This window comes from Pipistrellus hanaki (assembly GCF_964339955.1).
Source record: "Pipistrellus hanaki genome assembly, chromosome: X".
NCBI classification, from domain to species: domain Eukaryota; kingdom Metazoa; phylum Chordata; class Mammalia; order Chiroptera; family Vespertilionidae; genus Pipistrellus; species Pipistrellus hanaki.
This window is the reverse complement of record NC_140524.1, coordinates 63877059-63895365: the sequence shown is the minus strand read 5'-3', so window position 1 is coordinate 63895365 and position 18307 is coordinate 63877059. Positions and strand designations below refer to the sequence as shown.

The window sequence follows — 18307 nt, the reverse complement described above, 5'->3', positions numbered from 1 at the left end:
GCAGAAGTTATGCGGTGCCCTGAGGGCTTGGCCAGAAGATAAGATTAACCTGGGGCTTAGCATCTTCCTGTCTTCCTGCCGTTTCCCCTTCCTGATCCTCCCCCCTAGATAGCCCAGCCTTGGAATGTTGCACCTTGGAATGTCACACCGCCCCTGGCAGTTAGCCAATCCTGTGTTGCCAGATACCAAAGACCCCCCTGCATAGGCAACCCTGCCCCCCTTTGTTTCTGCTGTATAAATACAGCCATTTCAGAGAATAAAAGTTCGAGGCTTGATCAGAACCTTGTCTTGCCTCCATTCTTTCGCGTTCCTTGTTTGCCTCATTCTCTTAGGTGGTTCCTGCGTGCCCCCGTTGTTGCCCTGCGGGTCGGGACAAAAAGTGTCTATTTAGATCCTTTGCCCATGTTTTTATTGGATTGCTTATCTTCCTTTTATTAAGTTGTATAAGGTGCTGTAGATGTTGGAGATTAAACCTTTATCGGAAATATTATTGGCAAATGTGTTCTCCCATGCATTAGGCTTGTTGTTTTGTTGATGGTTCCTTTTGCTGTGCAGAAACTTTTTATTTTTATGTAGTCCTATTTGTTTATTTTCTTAGTCTCTCTTGCCCTAGGATCTGTTTAAGTAAAGATATTGCTACGACATATGTCTGCAATTTTGCTGCCTATGGAGTCTTGTAGGAGACAAAACAACAAGCCCACTGCATGGGAGAACACCACAGGCCCCTGGCCCAGGCTGCCCCATGCCCCAAGGGAACCCCCACCCTGATCCAGGGTAAACCAACTGCCCCCACCCATGCACCAGGCCTCTATCCTATCTAATAAAAGAGTAATATGCAGATTGACCAACGCTCCAACAAACAAGATGGTTGCCCCCATGTGGTCAAAGATCCTGCCCCCATATGGACACAAGATGGCCACCAAAAAATGGCCCGCAGGGGAGGGCAATTGGGAGGGACCAGGCCTGCAAGAGAGGGCAGTGTGAGCGATCAGGCCAGCAGGAGAGGGCAGTTGGGAGGCACCAGGCCTGCAAGGGAGGGCAGTTGGGGACAATCAAGCCTGCAAGAGAGGGCAGTTAGGGGTATCCAGGCTGGCAGAGGAGGGAAGTTGGGGGCAAACAGGCTGGCAGGGGAGCAGTTAGACATCAATCAGGCTGGCAGGGGAGTAGTTAGGGGGTTATCAGGCTGGCAGGCATAAGTGGTTAGGGGCAATCAGGAAGGCAAGCAGTTGGGAGTCAGCAGTCCTGGATTGTGAGCGGGCAGTTGGACATCCCTTGAGGGGTCCCAGATTGGAGAGGGTGCAATCTGGGCTTAGGGACACCCCCCCACACACACAGTGCATGAATTTTGGCACCAGGCCTCCAGTGGTAACATAGAAATCCACATCTGAAACCTATATGTTTATGTTGACCAATGTCACCCCAATAAATTTAGTAAAAAAAAAGAAGGCACTGTTTAGCTAAGACAGGCTGTTAAATGTGGAACAAAATATGTTTTTATTGATTTTAGAAAGAGCATGAGAGAGGGAGAGGGAAAGGGAGGGAGATAGAGAGAACATAGATAGGTTGCCTCCTGCATACACCCGGACCAGGTACCAAACCCACATCATGGGTATGTGCCTAGGCCGGGATGGAACCAGCAACTTTTCAGTTCATAGGGGGCACTCAATCAAATAAGCCACACCATCCAGGGCCATCTAATGTTTTTTTTTTTTTTTAAATTATCTTTATTGTTGAAAGTATTACAGATGTCCCTTTTTTTTTTCTTCCATTGACCCCCTCCACCTCACTTCCATCCCTACCTCAGGCCTTCACCATATATGCATATAAGTTCTTCCTGTACCCCCATATCTAACCTTAAATAAGTTAAAATATTGGTCAAGAAGAAAAATTAAGGCAAAAAGGAATCCAGGGAATAATAACAACTTTTTTTAACCCTCACCTGAGGATATTTTTTCTATTGATTTTTAGAGAGTGGAAGGGAGGGAGATATGCAAGGAGGAGGAGGGGGAGAAGAGGAGAGAGACAAACAGATATTGATATGAGACATATTCATTGGTTGCCTGTCACACATGCCACAGGGATCAAACCTACAACCCAGGTACATGCCCTTGACTGGGAATTGAACCCGGGACCCTTTGGAGCATGGGTCAGTGCTCTAACCACTGAACAGCATACCAGCCAGGGCACCCAGGAGATAATTATTGAACAAATGAGAAACCTAAAGAATTTTTTTTTTCCTTCTGGAACATAAAGTTTAGAAAAGCTTCCTTTGATAATCTGAAGATTATTAGGGGTTAATCAAATCCCTTCACATAGTTCTATATGATCTTAAAGACCAAAATATCATGTTCTGAAAAACAATACGGAAAGTTATTTGGAATACAAACTGAAAAACAAGAGGCCTCTCTATATGAGGTTATCCAGTGGGGAAGCAATCACATTTACTTCAAATCAGCTAAAGCTTCTCTTTTTTCAGGTATACGAGCAACATTCCACACCATTAAACATCCTTTGGAACATTTTCTTCACTTGGCTTCCAGCACACTAATCCCTGACTTCTTCTAGCACTGGAGGGTCCTTCTCAGTCTTTTGCTGGTTCCTCCCCCTCTCTGCTTTTTAACGTTGGCACACCTCAAAGCTCAGTCCTTTGCCACCTCTTTCCCAGCTATATTAAATGATCTCATCCAATGCTGTGGCTATTCTAATAACTCCCAAATTAATTTTGCCAATTCCAGCTTGTACCTTGAAATCTAGAGTTGGATATTCATCTGACTACTCAGCACCTGCAACTTAACATGGCTACAACAGAACTCCTGATTCCACACTCCTCCACACTGGTTCTTCTTCCAGTATGCCTTCTCTCTGCATCCCAGAATTTACCCAGTTGCTCAGTCAAAAACCCAAAAGTCACCCTTTACCCATCTTTTTCCTTCTCCTTATACCCATTATCAGCAGATCCTATCTTCTCTACCTTTACCAGTAAAGTAGAGCCTGAATCCAGTATCTAAACATTTCCTCCTCATCAGTCACGCTAATCTAACACTGTAATAACCTAACTGGTCTCTCTTTCACCCTAATTCCTCTTCAGTCTAAGTTCACTCTACAGTTCCATATAGGAAAGTCAAATTATGTCACTCCTCTGCTCTCAATTCTTCTAATGGCTTCCCATTATATATCCATTCTGGGCTATAAGGACTTTCATGAACAACTCTCTAGCTTTCTATTGTTTCATTTCTTACCATTCCTATCCTTTAATCAGTTTTGTTTTGTTTTTTTATCTCACTAGCTTCTCTATTGTTCTTCAAACAGGCCAAGAAAGTTAACATTTTTAAGCCTTTTCACTTGCCTTTACCTCTGCCCAGAATGCTTTTCCCAAATATTCACATGGCTCATACACTTATTTCATTAGGGCCTCTGCATATGTCACTTCTCAAACAGGTCTTCTCTAACCACCTTATCTAAAATAGTAATCCTCTCAACATTCTGTTTCTATTCCCTTTTTCTTCATGGCAACCGATTTTATATATTTATTTAATGTTTTATTGTCTGTCTTCTCCAATGGGATATACTAAATTCCACAAAAGCCAGTACTTTGTATTGGTCACAGCTGTTATAATCAGCACACAGAATACCTGGCACACAATATGCTCAGTAAACATGTACTTAATCAAAAAAATTAACTGATAAGTGAGATTCTAAACATTATCCAGTAATATAGTTTAGAATTTTGCTTTAAAAGAACCATAAAAATGTGCCCTAAAATAAAAAATTCCACTTGATTTCTCTCCCATGATATGAATTTTATTAAAAGAGAGAGTTATTCCATAGCACTGAAGCAAAATTTAAAGTAAATTTTCAGCAAGATATTCTAGTTATTATAAAGTTTTTAAAAAGGCTTCAGAATTATTCCTGAAAATAGCGTTGCCTAAACACTTAAAAATGGTTATATACATATATTCACACAAACTAGAGCAGTTTCATGAAATCAAACCCGTATTAAGCAGGAATGTCTTGATTATCCCATGATTTTCTCCTTCCTTCTCTCATCAAGTTTCTACCAGTGGAAACCAAGGAATCAGCCAACGACTTATTAACTTGGTGTTGGCGCTATTGTTCACAGTCAGAAAAATGGCAGTATCCATGGAGGTTTCACAGAGACAGCAGAGTATTTTGCATAAGTCTGCCTGTGGCTTAATTGCTACTGTATATTACCTCTGTCATCCATCAAGACAGCTTATACTCCACAAGAATGTGAAAAGGCCCACCGCGTAATGGATATATCTCTTTATATATATAATTTGGTGAAAGGTAGAGTCTGATGATTAAATCATTTTTCGCTAGTGCATTAGAATCTAGACCCCAAAAAACAAAGCTAGCCACATCAAAGCTCTCCTGAGCCATAATCAAAGGCCAATCCAAGCACTACCTGAGGATGACAGTGTGTTAGTAAAAAGTATATGGAAACTCAAAGTGAGCCACTTGGCCTCTCTGGCAACAAGGAAGGAATTGGGTCCAGTATGCTTGGTTTGTTCTGTCAGCATTCATTTCATGTTGATCATGGAGTTTATGCTGTGTGATCAGGGGACAGAAGAATGACGAATACTACTTCTTATGAAAAGTTTCAAGCCTTGTAAGCCCTCTGAAAATAAATAGTCCAAATATTCATTCCATTTCTTTCCCTGTAGGAACAAAAAAGGGGAAGGTTATTTATTGGATATTTACTATGCTTATTCTCTACCTTCTCATTCACTAATAGACAAACCAGAAAGTACCCAAAGTTTAAGAGTTAAACATTACTTTTATTGTATTGGCAAAAAATTTTAGCTGTTCAACTTGAGTAAGAATTGTGAAACAGAAATGGGTCATCACTCCCATGCTCTAGAAATTTAGCATCTAAACTAGATAACACAGGAAAAGACATTATTATATTACTGCCTTCATTAAATATGTACACAGCAGAGTTTCTAGAATAATGAGACAACTGTGTTTGGGTTTATTAAATTAGCCTTATAATCACATTTTGAATATATGCAACTGTACTGTAAAATGAGAAACATAGTCACAACAGCAAGAGTCAAATTACAAATAGTTATATTTTTTTGAGAAGACTATAGAGGGTATGTGCCAATAAATTCACATAAATGTCATGGGGATGAATTCAGAAAGTAAACACTTTACTTTGACTTTGTGGAGGAAGCAGGCTTAAGGTTTGGTAAAAAATAAAAGTATAAATTCTTCTGATAAAATGATGCTGTATGAAAATCCTGAAAATAAAATAAATTTATTTACCCGAATGGAGCTCACGTTTACTCTCCTTTCTTCTGGGTATTCCTTTAAAAAAAAAACATACACACAAAATAAAGAAGTGGGCCTTATGGGGATGGAAATATTTAGTTAGCAAAAATTACCAAACATTAAGATAGCTCTTCACTGATCTATTTGCTACATTCTATTCCTACCATCACTCTTGGATTCCTTTTGAATAAATACCCACTATAACTTTCCATATTTCTTCCTAGAAGCATAAACAGAGGGAAATAAAACCAGTGGATAAAGTGAGTACTGTTTTGCTAATCTATGGCCTTATTTTTTTTTTTAATTATGTGTTCAGCCACTGGGGTGGAAATGGAAGGGAAAGGGAGAAAAAGAGAGAGAGAATCTTGAAGAATGAGGAGGAAGTATGGTGAGGCAATCTGTGTACACAGTAGATTCTATAAAGCTCTGTAATTCTTTTATGAAAACTCGGACCTAAGTGACCCATTTATTTCCTGGCCTTAACTATCACCTACTGTATTTCACTGAAAAGCCATCAATTCTAACAAACAACATATTTTATACATTGCTAAGAAAAAACAGCCTATTAAACTATGTATAACATAATTTTCTCAACACTTAGAATTTCTTTATTTCATAAAGACTGTAAGAGCTTGAGATCTAAGCAGATTTTGCACATATATCATTTTTATAAACATGAAACAATATATATAAAATTAAGTGGCAAAAGCATTTCTAAAACTTTATATTCAGAGTCCAACTCTTCTGAATCACTTTATATGCAAGAGTTGTGGATATCTAAGTTTGCTCACACAATAGCACCCTCTGTGCCACCAGTGCTGATGATGCAACATTTCTTAAAGGAACTAAAAGCTACTGGTACTCAGGATTCCAATGACATAAAGCTAACCAACTTTTGGCTCCTGTTTCAAGAAAAGTCTATAACATGTTTCACTGCTTTCCTCCCCACTATGACTATCAGTATCTCTTGTGTGGACTTCAAAAGCCTCCCAATTGGCGCCTGCACTACACTCAGGCCTCCTTTTATAACTCTACCCTCATTGAAAAAGCCAAAGTGATCTTTATTAAGTATCAACTCAGACCATATTACAACCCTGTTTAAAAATCTTTCAACTGCTAACAGACATTCCTAACAGATCTGTAAGATAAACAGTCCCTGGATTTTTCCGACCTTATTTCATTCCATTCTCCCTCTTGTTCCTTAATCTCTAAGTCAAACTGGCCGTCCTTTTCTCCTTGAGCCCCTTGAGCCATTTTACTGTTCCCACTACCTGGAATGATCTTCATCCAGATATTCATACTGGCTTATTCTCATCTTTTAGAAGAAATATCAGATCAAATGTCACCTCCTCAAAAAGGCCTGCTTGAACATCCATCCCTGACAACATTCAAGTCATTCTCTCACCCCATCCTGCTTATGTCCTACAAAGCCTTTCTCAAAACTTAAAAAAAGTATGTTCACTTATTACATTACTTATTGTTTCTTCTCATTAGCATATAAACTTCATTGGGGCAGAGATAGTATCTATCTTCTTTAAAAAACATTTTATTGATTTCAGAGGAAGGGAGAGGGTAGCGAGAGAGAAACATCAATGATAAAAGAGAATTATCGACCGGTTGCCGCCTGCATACCCACACTGGGGATCAAGCCTGCAATCCGGGTATGTGCCCTGACTGGAACCGGGTATGTGACCTAGTTCATAGGTGGATGCTCAACCAGTGAGCCATGCCAGCCAGGCAGTAAATGTCCTCTTAATCACTGTATCCCTAGTGCCAGAAGCATAGTGGGCACTAACTAAATAAATATGTTCTAAATAAACAAAGAAACAACTAGCTATTAATTCAAAGGTAATTTATGATTAGAAAGCCTAGAACTTCAGAATTTCCTGAAATGTAGGCTCTAAAAATATTCAAAACATATTTCAACTCAAAAATTGAGCTGCAGCCCAGCTGGTGTTGCTCAATGGCTGAGCCAACCCATGAACCAAGAGGTCACTTGTTCGATTCCCTGTTAGGGCACATGTCTGAATTGCAGGCTCAATACTCATTATGGGATATGTAGAAGGCAGCTGATCAATGTTCTTAAGCATAACCAATGGATGCAAAACACTGGGGGGTGAGGGCATACGTGGGAGTGGGGGGGGGCATTGGTAAGATATGTACACATGTAAGATATGTACACATATAATCCTATCAATATCTAATAAAATAGTAATATGCAAATTAACCATCACTCCACAACAAAAATGGAGGCGCCCATAGACACAAGATGGCAGCACCAGTCCTCTCAGGCCCAGGGTGGGCTGCCACTGAAAGCAGGCACATGAGGCCCTGGCTGTTGGCCTGGGAGGTGCCTTCACACCCCTGGTGCCATCTTCTCCCAGCCTTGACCTGGGCAGTGGCCTGGGAGGCAGCTCTGCACCCCAGCTTCCAGCTAGGACCCAGGCAGTGGCCTGGAAGGTAGCGCACCCCCGCCCCCCCACAGCCGTGAGATCGGCTGTGCAACCCTGGCATGATCAGCACCCAGCTGCAACCTGAGCTATAGGCCTGGGAGGCAGCTGTGCACCCCCCCATCCTCCTACCCCCGCCACCCCCACATGCAATCTGCTCCTAGCCTCGGCCTGGGCGGCTCCTACAACCGCCTATCCTCTCCTTCCCCCCCTCCAGCGATCAGCTCCCATCCACAGCTGGGGGGGGGGGGTAGGCCTGGGAGGCAGCTGTGCCCCAAGAGCTATCCCTTCCCTGGGACAGCCTGGGGTGTCAGCCTCCAAAGGGCCTGCGCGCCCATGGAGTGATCCTCCCCACACACCTATAGCCTTGGCATTTCCCTTGCCCCCAGCAGAGTGATTAGAGACAGAAAAGGAATAAAAGGAGAAAAGAAAGAAAGGACAAAAGGTGAAACATAAAGAAAAGGAAAGACAAGGAAAAAACAAAGAAACCACCACATGATATCACCTTTCCAAGGTCTCATGAAATTCCTGTTTAATGAGTTTATTTTATGACACTTTTAGTTTGGCTTTACATTTTTACTGGTTTGTAAAGACCACAGCAGCTATACTGTCCAATATGTCAAAGAAAAATCCCTATCTAATAAAGAAAGAATATGAAGGGGAGGGCATTTGGGGGCTATCAGGCCAGCAGGGGAACAGTTAGGCATCAATCAGGCTGGCAGGGGAGTGGTTAAGGGATGAGCAGGCTGGCAGGCAGAAATGGTTAGGGGCAATCAGGAAGGCAGGCAGGTGAGCAGTTGGGAGCCAGCAGTCCTGGATTGTGAGAGGGATGTCCGACTGCCTGTTTAGGGCAGTCAGATGTTTAGGATGTCCGACTGCCTGTTTAGGGGTCCCAGATTGGAGAGGGTGCAGGTTGGGCTCAGGGACCCCCCCTTCCAGTGCATGAATTTTGTGCATTGGGCCTCTAGTACCTTAATAAAACATATGAAAAAAATGTTAAGTTAAAAAAAAAACATTTAAAAATCAATATAAACATTAAAAAAATAGAATCTCATTTAAGAAAAAAGTGAGCTGTGCTGTTTGATACTGAGAACTGATCGGTCAAATTAAATTCACTGAATTACTTATAAAAATTTGGCTAATTTGAAATATTTACAATGTAAAATTCAGTAAAACTGTCAGAATTCAATTATACTAACATGGTCCAGAGATTATTTTTTTCCATCTCAAAAGTAAGATATTATACTTAGTGAGCTGTTTGCTGGTGATAAAAAGGGCTCAAAAATCACTCTTTTAAAAGCAAGAATGGCTGAAACCGGTTTGGCTCAGTGGATAGAGCGTCGGCCTGCAGACTGAAAGGTCCCGGGTTCGATTCAGGTCAAGGGCATGTACCTTGGTTGCGGGCACATCCCCAGTAGGGGGTGTGCAAGAGGCAGATGATCGATGATTCTCTCTCATTGATATTTCTAACTCTCTATCCCTCTCTCTTCCTCTCTGTAAAATATCAATAAAATATATTTTTAAAAACAGCAAGATTGGCATTAAAGCCTAGTATTTTCAGAACCATACAGAAATATCATCAACTACAAAAACGACAGTTTTACCTTCTACTACATGTACTCTGTGCCTCTAGAATTTCTCCTTGCAGAACTAAACTTCCTTAAACATTTTAAAAACTATTTTCTGATTTAAATGAATATATCAATTCCTAATCACCCAAAACAATTTTGCTTATTTATGTCCAACTTGATAATACTTAATACTATAGAGACTGAATCATAAAATACACACACACACACACACACACACACACACTCGAAAAGAATTGACTTATGAAAAGCAATTCTGCTCTATCTAAGCTTCCTCTACCTGATGAAAGAAGTAGACTTACAATTTCAGGAAGCACACAGAACCCAAAACAAAAGGAATCCAAAGAGGACCATACCAAGACACATCATAATTAAAATTCCAAGAGCAAAAGACAACGAGAGAATATTAAAAGCAGCAAGAGAAAAACTGTTACATACAAGGGAGTAATCATAGGATTGTCAGATTTCTCAACAGAAACTATGCAGGCCAGAAGGGAATGGCAAGAAATATTCAAAGTGATGAATAGCAAGAATCTACAATCAAGATTACTCTACCCAGCAAAGTTATCATTCAGAATTGAAGGTCAGATAAAAAGCCTCACAGATAAGAAAAAGCTAAAGGAGTTCAAAACCACCAAACCAGAATTATCGATATATGAAATGCTGAAAGGTATTCTTTTTAAAAAAAAATATTTTATTGATTTTTTACAGAGAGGAAGGGAGAGAGATAGAGAGCTAGAAATGTCGATGAGAGAGAAACATCGACCAGCTGCCTCTTGCACACCCCCTACCGGGGATGTGCCCGCAACCAATGTACATGCCCTTGACCGGAATCGAACCTGGGATCTTTCAGTCTGCAGACTGATGCTCAACCACTGAGCCAAACCGGTTTCAGCTGAAAGGTATTCTTTAAGAAGAGGAAGAAGAAGAAAAAGGTAAAGATAAAAATTATGAACAACAAAATGACAACAAATACATATCTATCAACAAGTGAATCTAAAAATCAAGTGAATAAAAAGTCTGATAAACAGAATTAAATCTGGTGAATATAATAGAATCAGGGGCATAGAAAGGGAGTGGACTGACAATTCTCGGGAAGAAAGGAGTGTAGGGGTGCAGGAAGAGACTGGACAAAAATCGTACACCTATGGATGAGGACAATTGGGGAGGGGGTTTATGGCAGAGGGGAGGATGGGAACCAGTGGAGGGGAGTTATGGGGGGTGCAAAGAGGAACAACTGTAATAATCTGAACAATAAATATATATTTAAAAAAAAATCAAAAGGCAGAAAAGTATAATGTTGAAAAATATAATTTACAAAGAAATATATAATACTTTCTAGAAGAATATTCAAGAAACTGAGGATGGCCAAAACGGGTTTGGCTCAGTGGATAGAGTGTCAGCCTCTGGACTGAAAGGTCCTAGGTTCGATTCAGGTCAAGGGCATGTACCTTGGTTGCGGGCACATCCCCAGTAGGGGGTGTGCAAGAGGCAGCTGATCGATGTTGCTCTCTCATCGATGTTTTAACTCTCTATCCCTCTCTCTTCCTCTCTGTAAAAAGTCAATAAAATATATTTTAAAAAAAGAAAGTGAGGGTGTTTGTTTCTTCATAAAAGTGTCCAGACAAAGACATCACAAGGAAAAATCAATATCCCTGATTCTCCACAAAGTACTACGAAACCAAATCTGGCAACAAGTAAAGGGATTGTTCTCCATAATCTAGTGAGATTTATCCCAGGAATGTAGGGTTGGTTAAACATCTGAACATCAATTACTGTAATATACCATGCCAACAGAACAGAAGGCAAAACCTCATATAATCATGTTTGTAGAAATAGAAAAAGCCTTTCACAAAATCCAACACCCCTTTCATGATAAAAACATTCAACAAACTAAAACTGGAAGGGTAACCTCATGAAGGGCATCCATGGAAATCCCTAACATCATATTGGCAAAAAACTTTTTCCCATGATGAAGAAAAAAAATAAACATATCCATTCTTGCCACTTTTCTTCAATATTAATTGTTCCCAAGGCTGTAAGAAATGCAATTAGGCAAGAAAAAAAATGGCATCCGAATTTTAAAGGAGGTAATAAAATTATCTGTTTGCAGAAACCCTAAAGAATCCAATTAAAAGCTATAATAACTAATAAATGAGTTCAACAAAGTTTCAGGAGATAAGATCAATATTTACAAGTCAATTGCATTTCTATATAGCAGCAATAAGCAATTGAAAATGAAATTAATAAAACAATTCCATTTACAATAACATCAAAAAAATATACTCAGGAATTCAACGAAAGGTAAAGCATAAATTGAAAACTATAAAGAAAACTAAGCAGGTCCTAAATAAATGGAAAGACATAATATGCTCATAGATTAGAAGATATAACATAGTTAAGATGGCAATACTATAACAAACTGATCTACAGAGCTTATTACAATGTCAAAAATTTAACTGGTATTCAAAAAAAGAATAAACATATTTTGCAATTCCAACACAATAAATTTATGGCATTTTCTATTTCTGCCATCAAGATATTCCTTGATAAAATTTTAAAATCTTTTAACTGTTCTTACCTTTAGCAAAAAGGAAATAGCATAACTCAATAGAGCAGGGTGATGGACTAAATTTAAACTGGTTTTATACTTTGCTATTCCAATTACTTTAAAGACTTCAGGATCAAAATATGATCCTTTCTGGAAGGGTTTGGATGTCCACAGGCACCCAACCATGGCTGTCAAATAGCGATTATATTCTTGACAGGTCTTGCTGCTGAATATGAACTCTGATTTTTTCTATTGGGAAAGAAAAGAAAAGTGTCATCATCACCTCTTCTCCCTTCCCTTGTTATTCCCATCAAATCATATATATCTACACTCAATTTTTAAACAATGGTGACTTAACAGAGGTTTATCATCCATACCTTTAGTATCAACTCATTTTTCTTTGCAGCTGTCAAATTATTACGGTATCTAAAAGGATGAACAAATGGAATGAAATGCTTAACTTTAAATGCCTTTGAAATTTAAACATACAAGTGTACATTTTAAAAAATCTCTTTAAATATATATTTTTATTAATTTCAGAGAGGAAGAGAGTGGGAGAGAGAGAGCCATCAATGATGAGAGAGAATCATCAATTGGCTGCCTTAGCATACCCTGCACTGGGGGATGGAGCCCACAACCTGGGAATGTGCCCTGACCAGGAATTGAACCTCCTAGTTCATGGGTCAAAGCTTAGCCACTACATCACGCCAGTGGGGCAAAAAGTATACATTTTAGATATGCAGATATGCACATACACAAATATTCAGCTGTATAGTTAAGGTTTTAAACCCTTTATGGTACATTCTCCTCAAATAATTAAAATCATCAGAGGCTCATATATTGAGTTATGCATTTAATATATGCACTTTGTATGTAAATTATACTTCAATCAAAAGAAAAAAATAAACAAAATGCTTTTAATGTTTCACTATTAAAAGTTAACAGAGACTCGCTGAAACCAGATTGGCTCAATGGATAGAGTGTCGGCCTGCGGACTGAAGGTTCCCGGTTTCGATTCTGGTCAAGGGCATGTACCTTGGTTGCGGGCACATCCCCAGTAGGGGTTGTGCAAGAGGCAGCTGATCGATGATTCTCTCATCGATGTTTCTAACTCTCTATCCTTCTCTCTTCCTCTCTGTAAAAAATCAATAAAAAAATATATTAAAAAAAATTAACAGAGAGTCAAAAGCAGTCAGTTACTAATACAGAACCTATTTTATTTATGTGGAAAAAAGGTACAGATAAAGGGGCACTTAAAATTTAATCTTTTCCTTTGAGCCTGAGAACTATTCTCTAGTTAGTTTTTACACATTTTAACCTTGGCATAGTCCTGCAAGTTATACCAAGAGTCTATACTTAAGGATTAAAAAGAGAAACTTCAGTCTACAAGTGAAAGAATGAGAGGGGATCAGAAATAATACTTACAGTTTCATATAACTGGCAACACATCCCCTAATCAACCAGAAAATGTTCTTTTCACCAGAGAAGCTATGTAAAACTAAACCAGTTGTTAGCAAATAACAACTTTTTCTCTAAGCCACAGCAATAAGAATTAACAATGCTGAGTGCAGCAATACCATTGCATAAAATATCTGTTACCATAAATTTTTAAAATCTATATCCCCCAATAACATTTAAATAAAACACACAATTAAAATAGCCTCATACCACAAGGTCATTTCCAAAAGAAAGCCATGCTTCCTATTTCATGGGCCCTGGCATAAAATGGATAATAATTTTATTGTTTTCATATTTTATAAATTATACATAAATTTATTATAGCGTATTAAGTATAACTTATTGTATAGTTGAAAATGAACATAAAAGTATAATGTACTAATTCATAAAATGGTAAATAGGCCTTGTACCTGTGCATAATGTAACAGAGCTGGTTCAGGATACTGGAATCCAGACTGAGGAGTGCAATATAGAAGATCCCAGGAGGAAACAACACCACTAATGGAAGGTTATAATTCATATATATGTCACACACCTTTTGGAGAGAATATAACATCAGTATATAGATTATTCCCAGAACCCTCAACAAGTTCATCCAAAGAATCATCAGTAGAGAATAAGCAATACTAGTAGTATACCATCAAGTTGGGGCATTCCTAATTCATCATTAGAATAGGTAGTCACAAGCCTGCTTAAAAATGTACCTCACCAAACATTGGCCATTATCATAGAGGATTATATTCAGAAGATCATTAAAATCTTTCTCTTTTTCTGGGGACAGATCTCAGAGTTGGTGAGAAAGGGAGCATTTCTTTCTCCTTAAGTTCCATGAATACTGATTTATTCTATTAGCTAGCTGTCAACCTAGAAAACAGAGGAATATACTTCTAAGCAAATTTAATACAAGACAAGTAGGTATTGGGAAAGGGAAGAAGCCAGGAAAACAGATTAATGACTACTTCCTGAATAATAGTTCTGGCCAGACCAAATAAGCAATACAAGAGCACCAGAATCATAGGTGCTGGGAGAAATAAAGCTGTTGAAAGATGGAAGCAAAGAACTGAAGAAACAAGAAGGTACTTTCAATTTTTTCCTAAGGGCTGAGACTTATAAAGGATGAGCAAAAAGTGATGCTAGAGACAAACTTCTGTCTAAGGCCAGCATTATTCAGGAGAATGTCTATTAAAGTGGTACTTGGAATTTTCAAAAAGAGCATTTGTTTTTCCATTTTGTTTTATGAAAGTCACTTATTCATGTGAGAATATAATCACTAACTTTAAAATATGTAGCTTATTTAACTATGCAACTTAATGATTATAAATAAAATTGAAATAACCGATGAGTAAAGCAGAAAGCCATCACAAAAATCTAAATAGGGTAAATGGGATGTGTACCACCTTTTCATAGAAATCCAAAACAAAGTGCAGCAAGAAAGTACTATTGCTTTCCAAGCGCAATCCATTAATGGACAGCCACCCTACATAGTTAATTAGTTCAGACACAGACTGCATGGATCCACTGAAAGTTGTCTCTCTGTAATAAGAAAACATGAAAATCATATACATATTAGCAAAATTTCTCACAATTTCCAATCTAAAGCTGAATAAATATAGCAAAGATTGTTAGATATTTCAGAAAATGATCTGTGTTCCAATGTATAATTCACTTTTTTAAACCACAGTGGTTAACCATAAAACTACACAGTCCTATAAGGAACCATTAAGATCAATTCATAGAACAGCCTCAGCAATCACTCTATTAGTAAATTCCAGAGAAATAAAGGATTAAGCTCCAAACAGACTTTAGATAATAACCGAAGTAGTTATTATCTATTGTCCAGGGAACACAATAGTCAGCAAATTAGTTTCTAAGCACACAAACTAAAACCCAGTTTTGTCTGAATTCCTGAGCTAAAATACTGTTAAAAACATTTCACTTTAACTGGAATCCAATTCATTCCTAAAACAAAGTTAGTAAAATTTTGGCATATTTTACATTTTTCCCAAATCATTGAACTGTATATCTTTAAATCATGGGTATAATTGGTTCAATTCATCCATCTGCTCCCCCCTGTCCTTCAATCTACTGTTGAGCAGGTTAGGAAAAAACCTAGGAATGTGACTTTATAGCTTTACCCTCTAATCTAGGTAGCCAACAATGGTTATACACATGGAAAATGGAATAGTGTACAGTCTTTGAACTTGAGAGACGATAATGACTCTCCCATTTCCCACCATCATGATACTTCAGTGTCAGAGAAAGAAAGGAAAGATTAGGAGACCACCCAAATAAGCAGGAATTCAAGTACGGTATCCATCAGTAGATGAATGGATCAAAAAAGCTCTGGTATCTTACCTAATAATAGACAAATATGTAAATTGACCATACCTCCTCTATGCCCACAGCCAATCAGAGTGGGTATGCAAATTAACCCATCAAAGATGGTGGTTAATTTGCATGCGCAGGCAGGGCAGGCAGCACCATGGCCCACTTCTGGGGGTACAGGTCCAATGGGGGTAGAGGAGACCTGGCGGGCAGCACCAGACACTGCCCACAAGGTACCAGTCCATCAGCCCAGGAAGGAGGGGTGGGCAGTGCCAGACGCCACTGGAGGGGTCCGGGTTCATCACAGGCCCCAGGAGGGGCAATGGTCTGCTTAGCCACTTCCTGCAGGACCCTCGGAACATTGCTGCCCCAGAAAGGCGGAGGCTGGGCCAGCCTATCCACGCCCATGGTGCCCTGGGAACATTGCAGACATGGGGTTACTGAGACCCAGACCAGGCCTCTGGGCTCAGATGCACAGCTTCAAGGAGACTGGGAGCAGGGATCTGCCTCACCTGCAGAGAGACAGAGGTTCTGCAGTGGCCCCAAGACGCGGGTGGGCCTAGCCAGGGATCAAGGGGCATGGAAGGACTCCTGGGCAGAGGGGCAAGGACCCTCACTCCTGAGGCGGGAGGGAGGGTTAAAGGGTGGTGCCACCTCAGTGGAGGGGTGCTGCACTGCAGGGTACTAGACTGACTGATGTGATTCAGAGAAGCTCCCAGTGCTAACCGGCCTAGGCCTCACCCAGGTGGCCTTCGCACTTCAGAGGCGGTGACTCCTGCTCCCACCTTGACCCAAAAGCAAGCCCGTGGTGCCCTGCCCCATGGCAGAGCATGCCTAGGCGGTGAGTGCGAAGCCTTCCACCTGCTCCGGAGAAGCAGGGGCAGTAAAGAATGGGGGCAGGGGAATGGGGAGAGGAAATGTGGAGCATTAGCAATGAAGAGGTGCTTGAGAAAGACGCTTGGAAGTCTGATGGGAAGGTTTCTTCTGTTTGCCTGGTGGCTGCCCCTTAACAACGGCAAAGAGCATGGCTCTGAGGGCTTCCTGTGTGCTGAGTCAAGTTCCACAGCCAACTGGAATTGGCCTGTTTCCTGGTGTGTAAAATGGATGAAGCGTGTCCCAGTGCCTTCACTGAGCTTTGATGGCCAATTGAGATACTATAATATATAAAGAAAGTGAGGGAAGAAGTGAGAAAGAAAAGGAAGGATGAGCAACACAAAAAAAAGACCGGAAGGAACCTGTAAACCCATTGTCACTTAAATAGGGAATATAGTCAATAGTGTTGTAATGGCCGAAACCGGTTTGGCTCAGTGGATAGAGCGTCGGTCTGCGGGCTGAAAGGTCCCAGGTTTGATTCCAGTCAACGTCATGTACTTTGGTTGTGGGCACATCCCCAGTAGGGGGTGTGCAGGAGGCAGCTGGTAGATGGTTCTCTCTCATCGATGTTTCTAGCTCTCTATCCCTCCCTTTCTCTCTGTAAATAAAACAAAAAAATATACTTAAAAAAATAGTGTTGTAATGATGGTATGATGCCAGGTGGGTACTGGAAATATCAAGGAATACTTTGTAAAATATATGATTGTCTAACCACTATTCTGTAACTAATATAAAACCTGAAACCAATACAAAATAATATTGAATGTAAAGAAATGAAAATTGGAGTGAAATTTTTATAAATTCCAAAGTTTAAATAAAAGCTATAAAGGAAGTAAGCGGAGAATAAAAATAGTGTTTTTCATTTTACCACTTCATTATCTTTTCAGTACATGAAAAATAGTTGCTTTATATGGTGCTTTTATACTTTTCTAAGTCATTATCTCATTTTAGGGCAACTTAAAAAGACAAGATAATTATTCCCTCCACTATTCAAAGAAAGGAAATCTTTTTTTTAATATATTTTATTGATTTTTTTTTTTTACGGAGAGGAAGGGAGAGGAGAGAGAGAGAGAGCTAGAAACATCGATGAGAGAGAGACATCGATCAGCTGCCTCCTGCATACCCCACACTGGGGATGTGCCTGCAACCAATGTGCATGCCCTTGACCGGAATCGGACCTGGGACCTTTCAGTCCACAGACCGACGCTCTATCCACTGAGCCAAACCGGTTTTGGCAAAAACAAAAAAGGAAATCTTGGTGTCTGGTCCTAATGATTCAATTGTCAAGCCCTTATTGTAAAGCAAGGTTAGTAAAATTTTCCTTGAAGTGTCATAGATCTACTAATAAAAGCCTTGGAGGTGATCAGGCCAGCAGGGGAGGGTAGTTGGGGGCAATCAGGCAGGCAGGTGAGCAGTTAGGAGCCAGCGGTCCCGGATTGTGAGAGGGATGTTCAACTGCAGGTTTAGGCCTGAGGGATCAGGCCTAAACCTGCAGTTGGACATCCCCCGAGGGGTTCCATATTGGAGAGGGTGCAGGCTGGGCTGAGGGACACCCTCCCCAATGCACAAATTTTGTTCACCGGGCCCTTAGTATTCATATAAAGAAACATTATTCTGTCACAAAACAGGAAGAAAATTTTACCCTTTGTGACAACATAGGAAAACATTATGGAAAACACTATGCTAAGTGAAATAAGCCAGTCATAGCAAGACAAGTACCACATGATTTCACTCATATGTGCAATTTAATGAACTGAGCTACCAAG

General features: G+C 39.9%; 1 protein-coding gene across 3 annotated transcripts in view; it reads right to left on the bottom strand.

Moving 5' to 3' along the window:
- Window positions 1-3639: 3639 nt before the first annotated feature.
- CENPI (centromere protein I) overlaps window positions 3640-18307 on the bottom strand; it is a 68996-nt gene continuing 54328 nt past the window's right edge. For all 3 annotated transcript variants that reach the window (XM_084869558.1, XM_084869557.1, XM_084869559.1), the window contains exons 16-21: window positions 14741-14876; window positions 13754-13878; window positions 12263-12311; window positions 11916-12134; window positions 5290-5331; window positions 3640-4679 (exon numbers count right to left, since the gene is read on the bottom strand). In XM_084869558.1, the coding sequence (XP_084725684.1) occupies window positions 4578-4679; window positions 5290-5331; window positions 11916-12134; window positions 12263-12311; window positions 13754-13878; window positions 14741-14876 (673 nt within the window). In that variant the 3' untranslated portion in view covers window positions 3640-4577. The remainder of the gene's footprint in view (window positions 4680-5289; window positions 5332-11915; window positions 12135-12262; window positions 12312-13753; window positions 13879-14740; window positions 14877-18307) is intronic.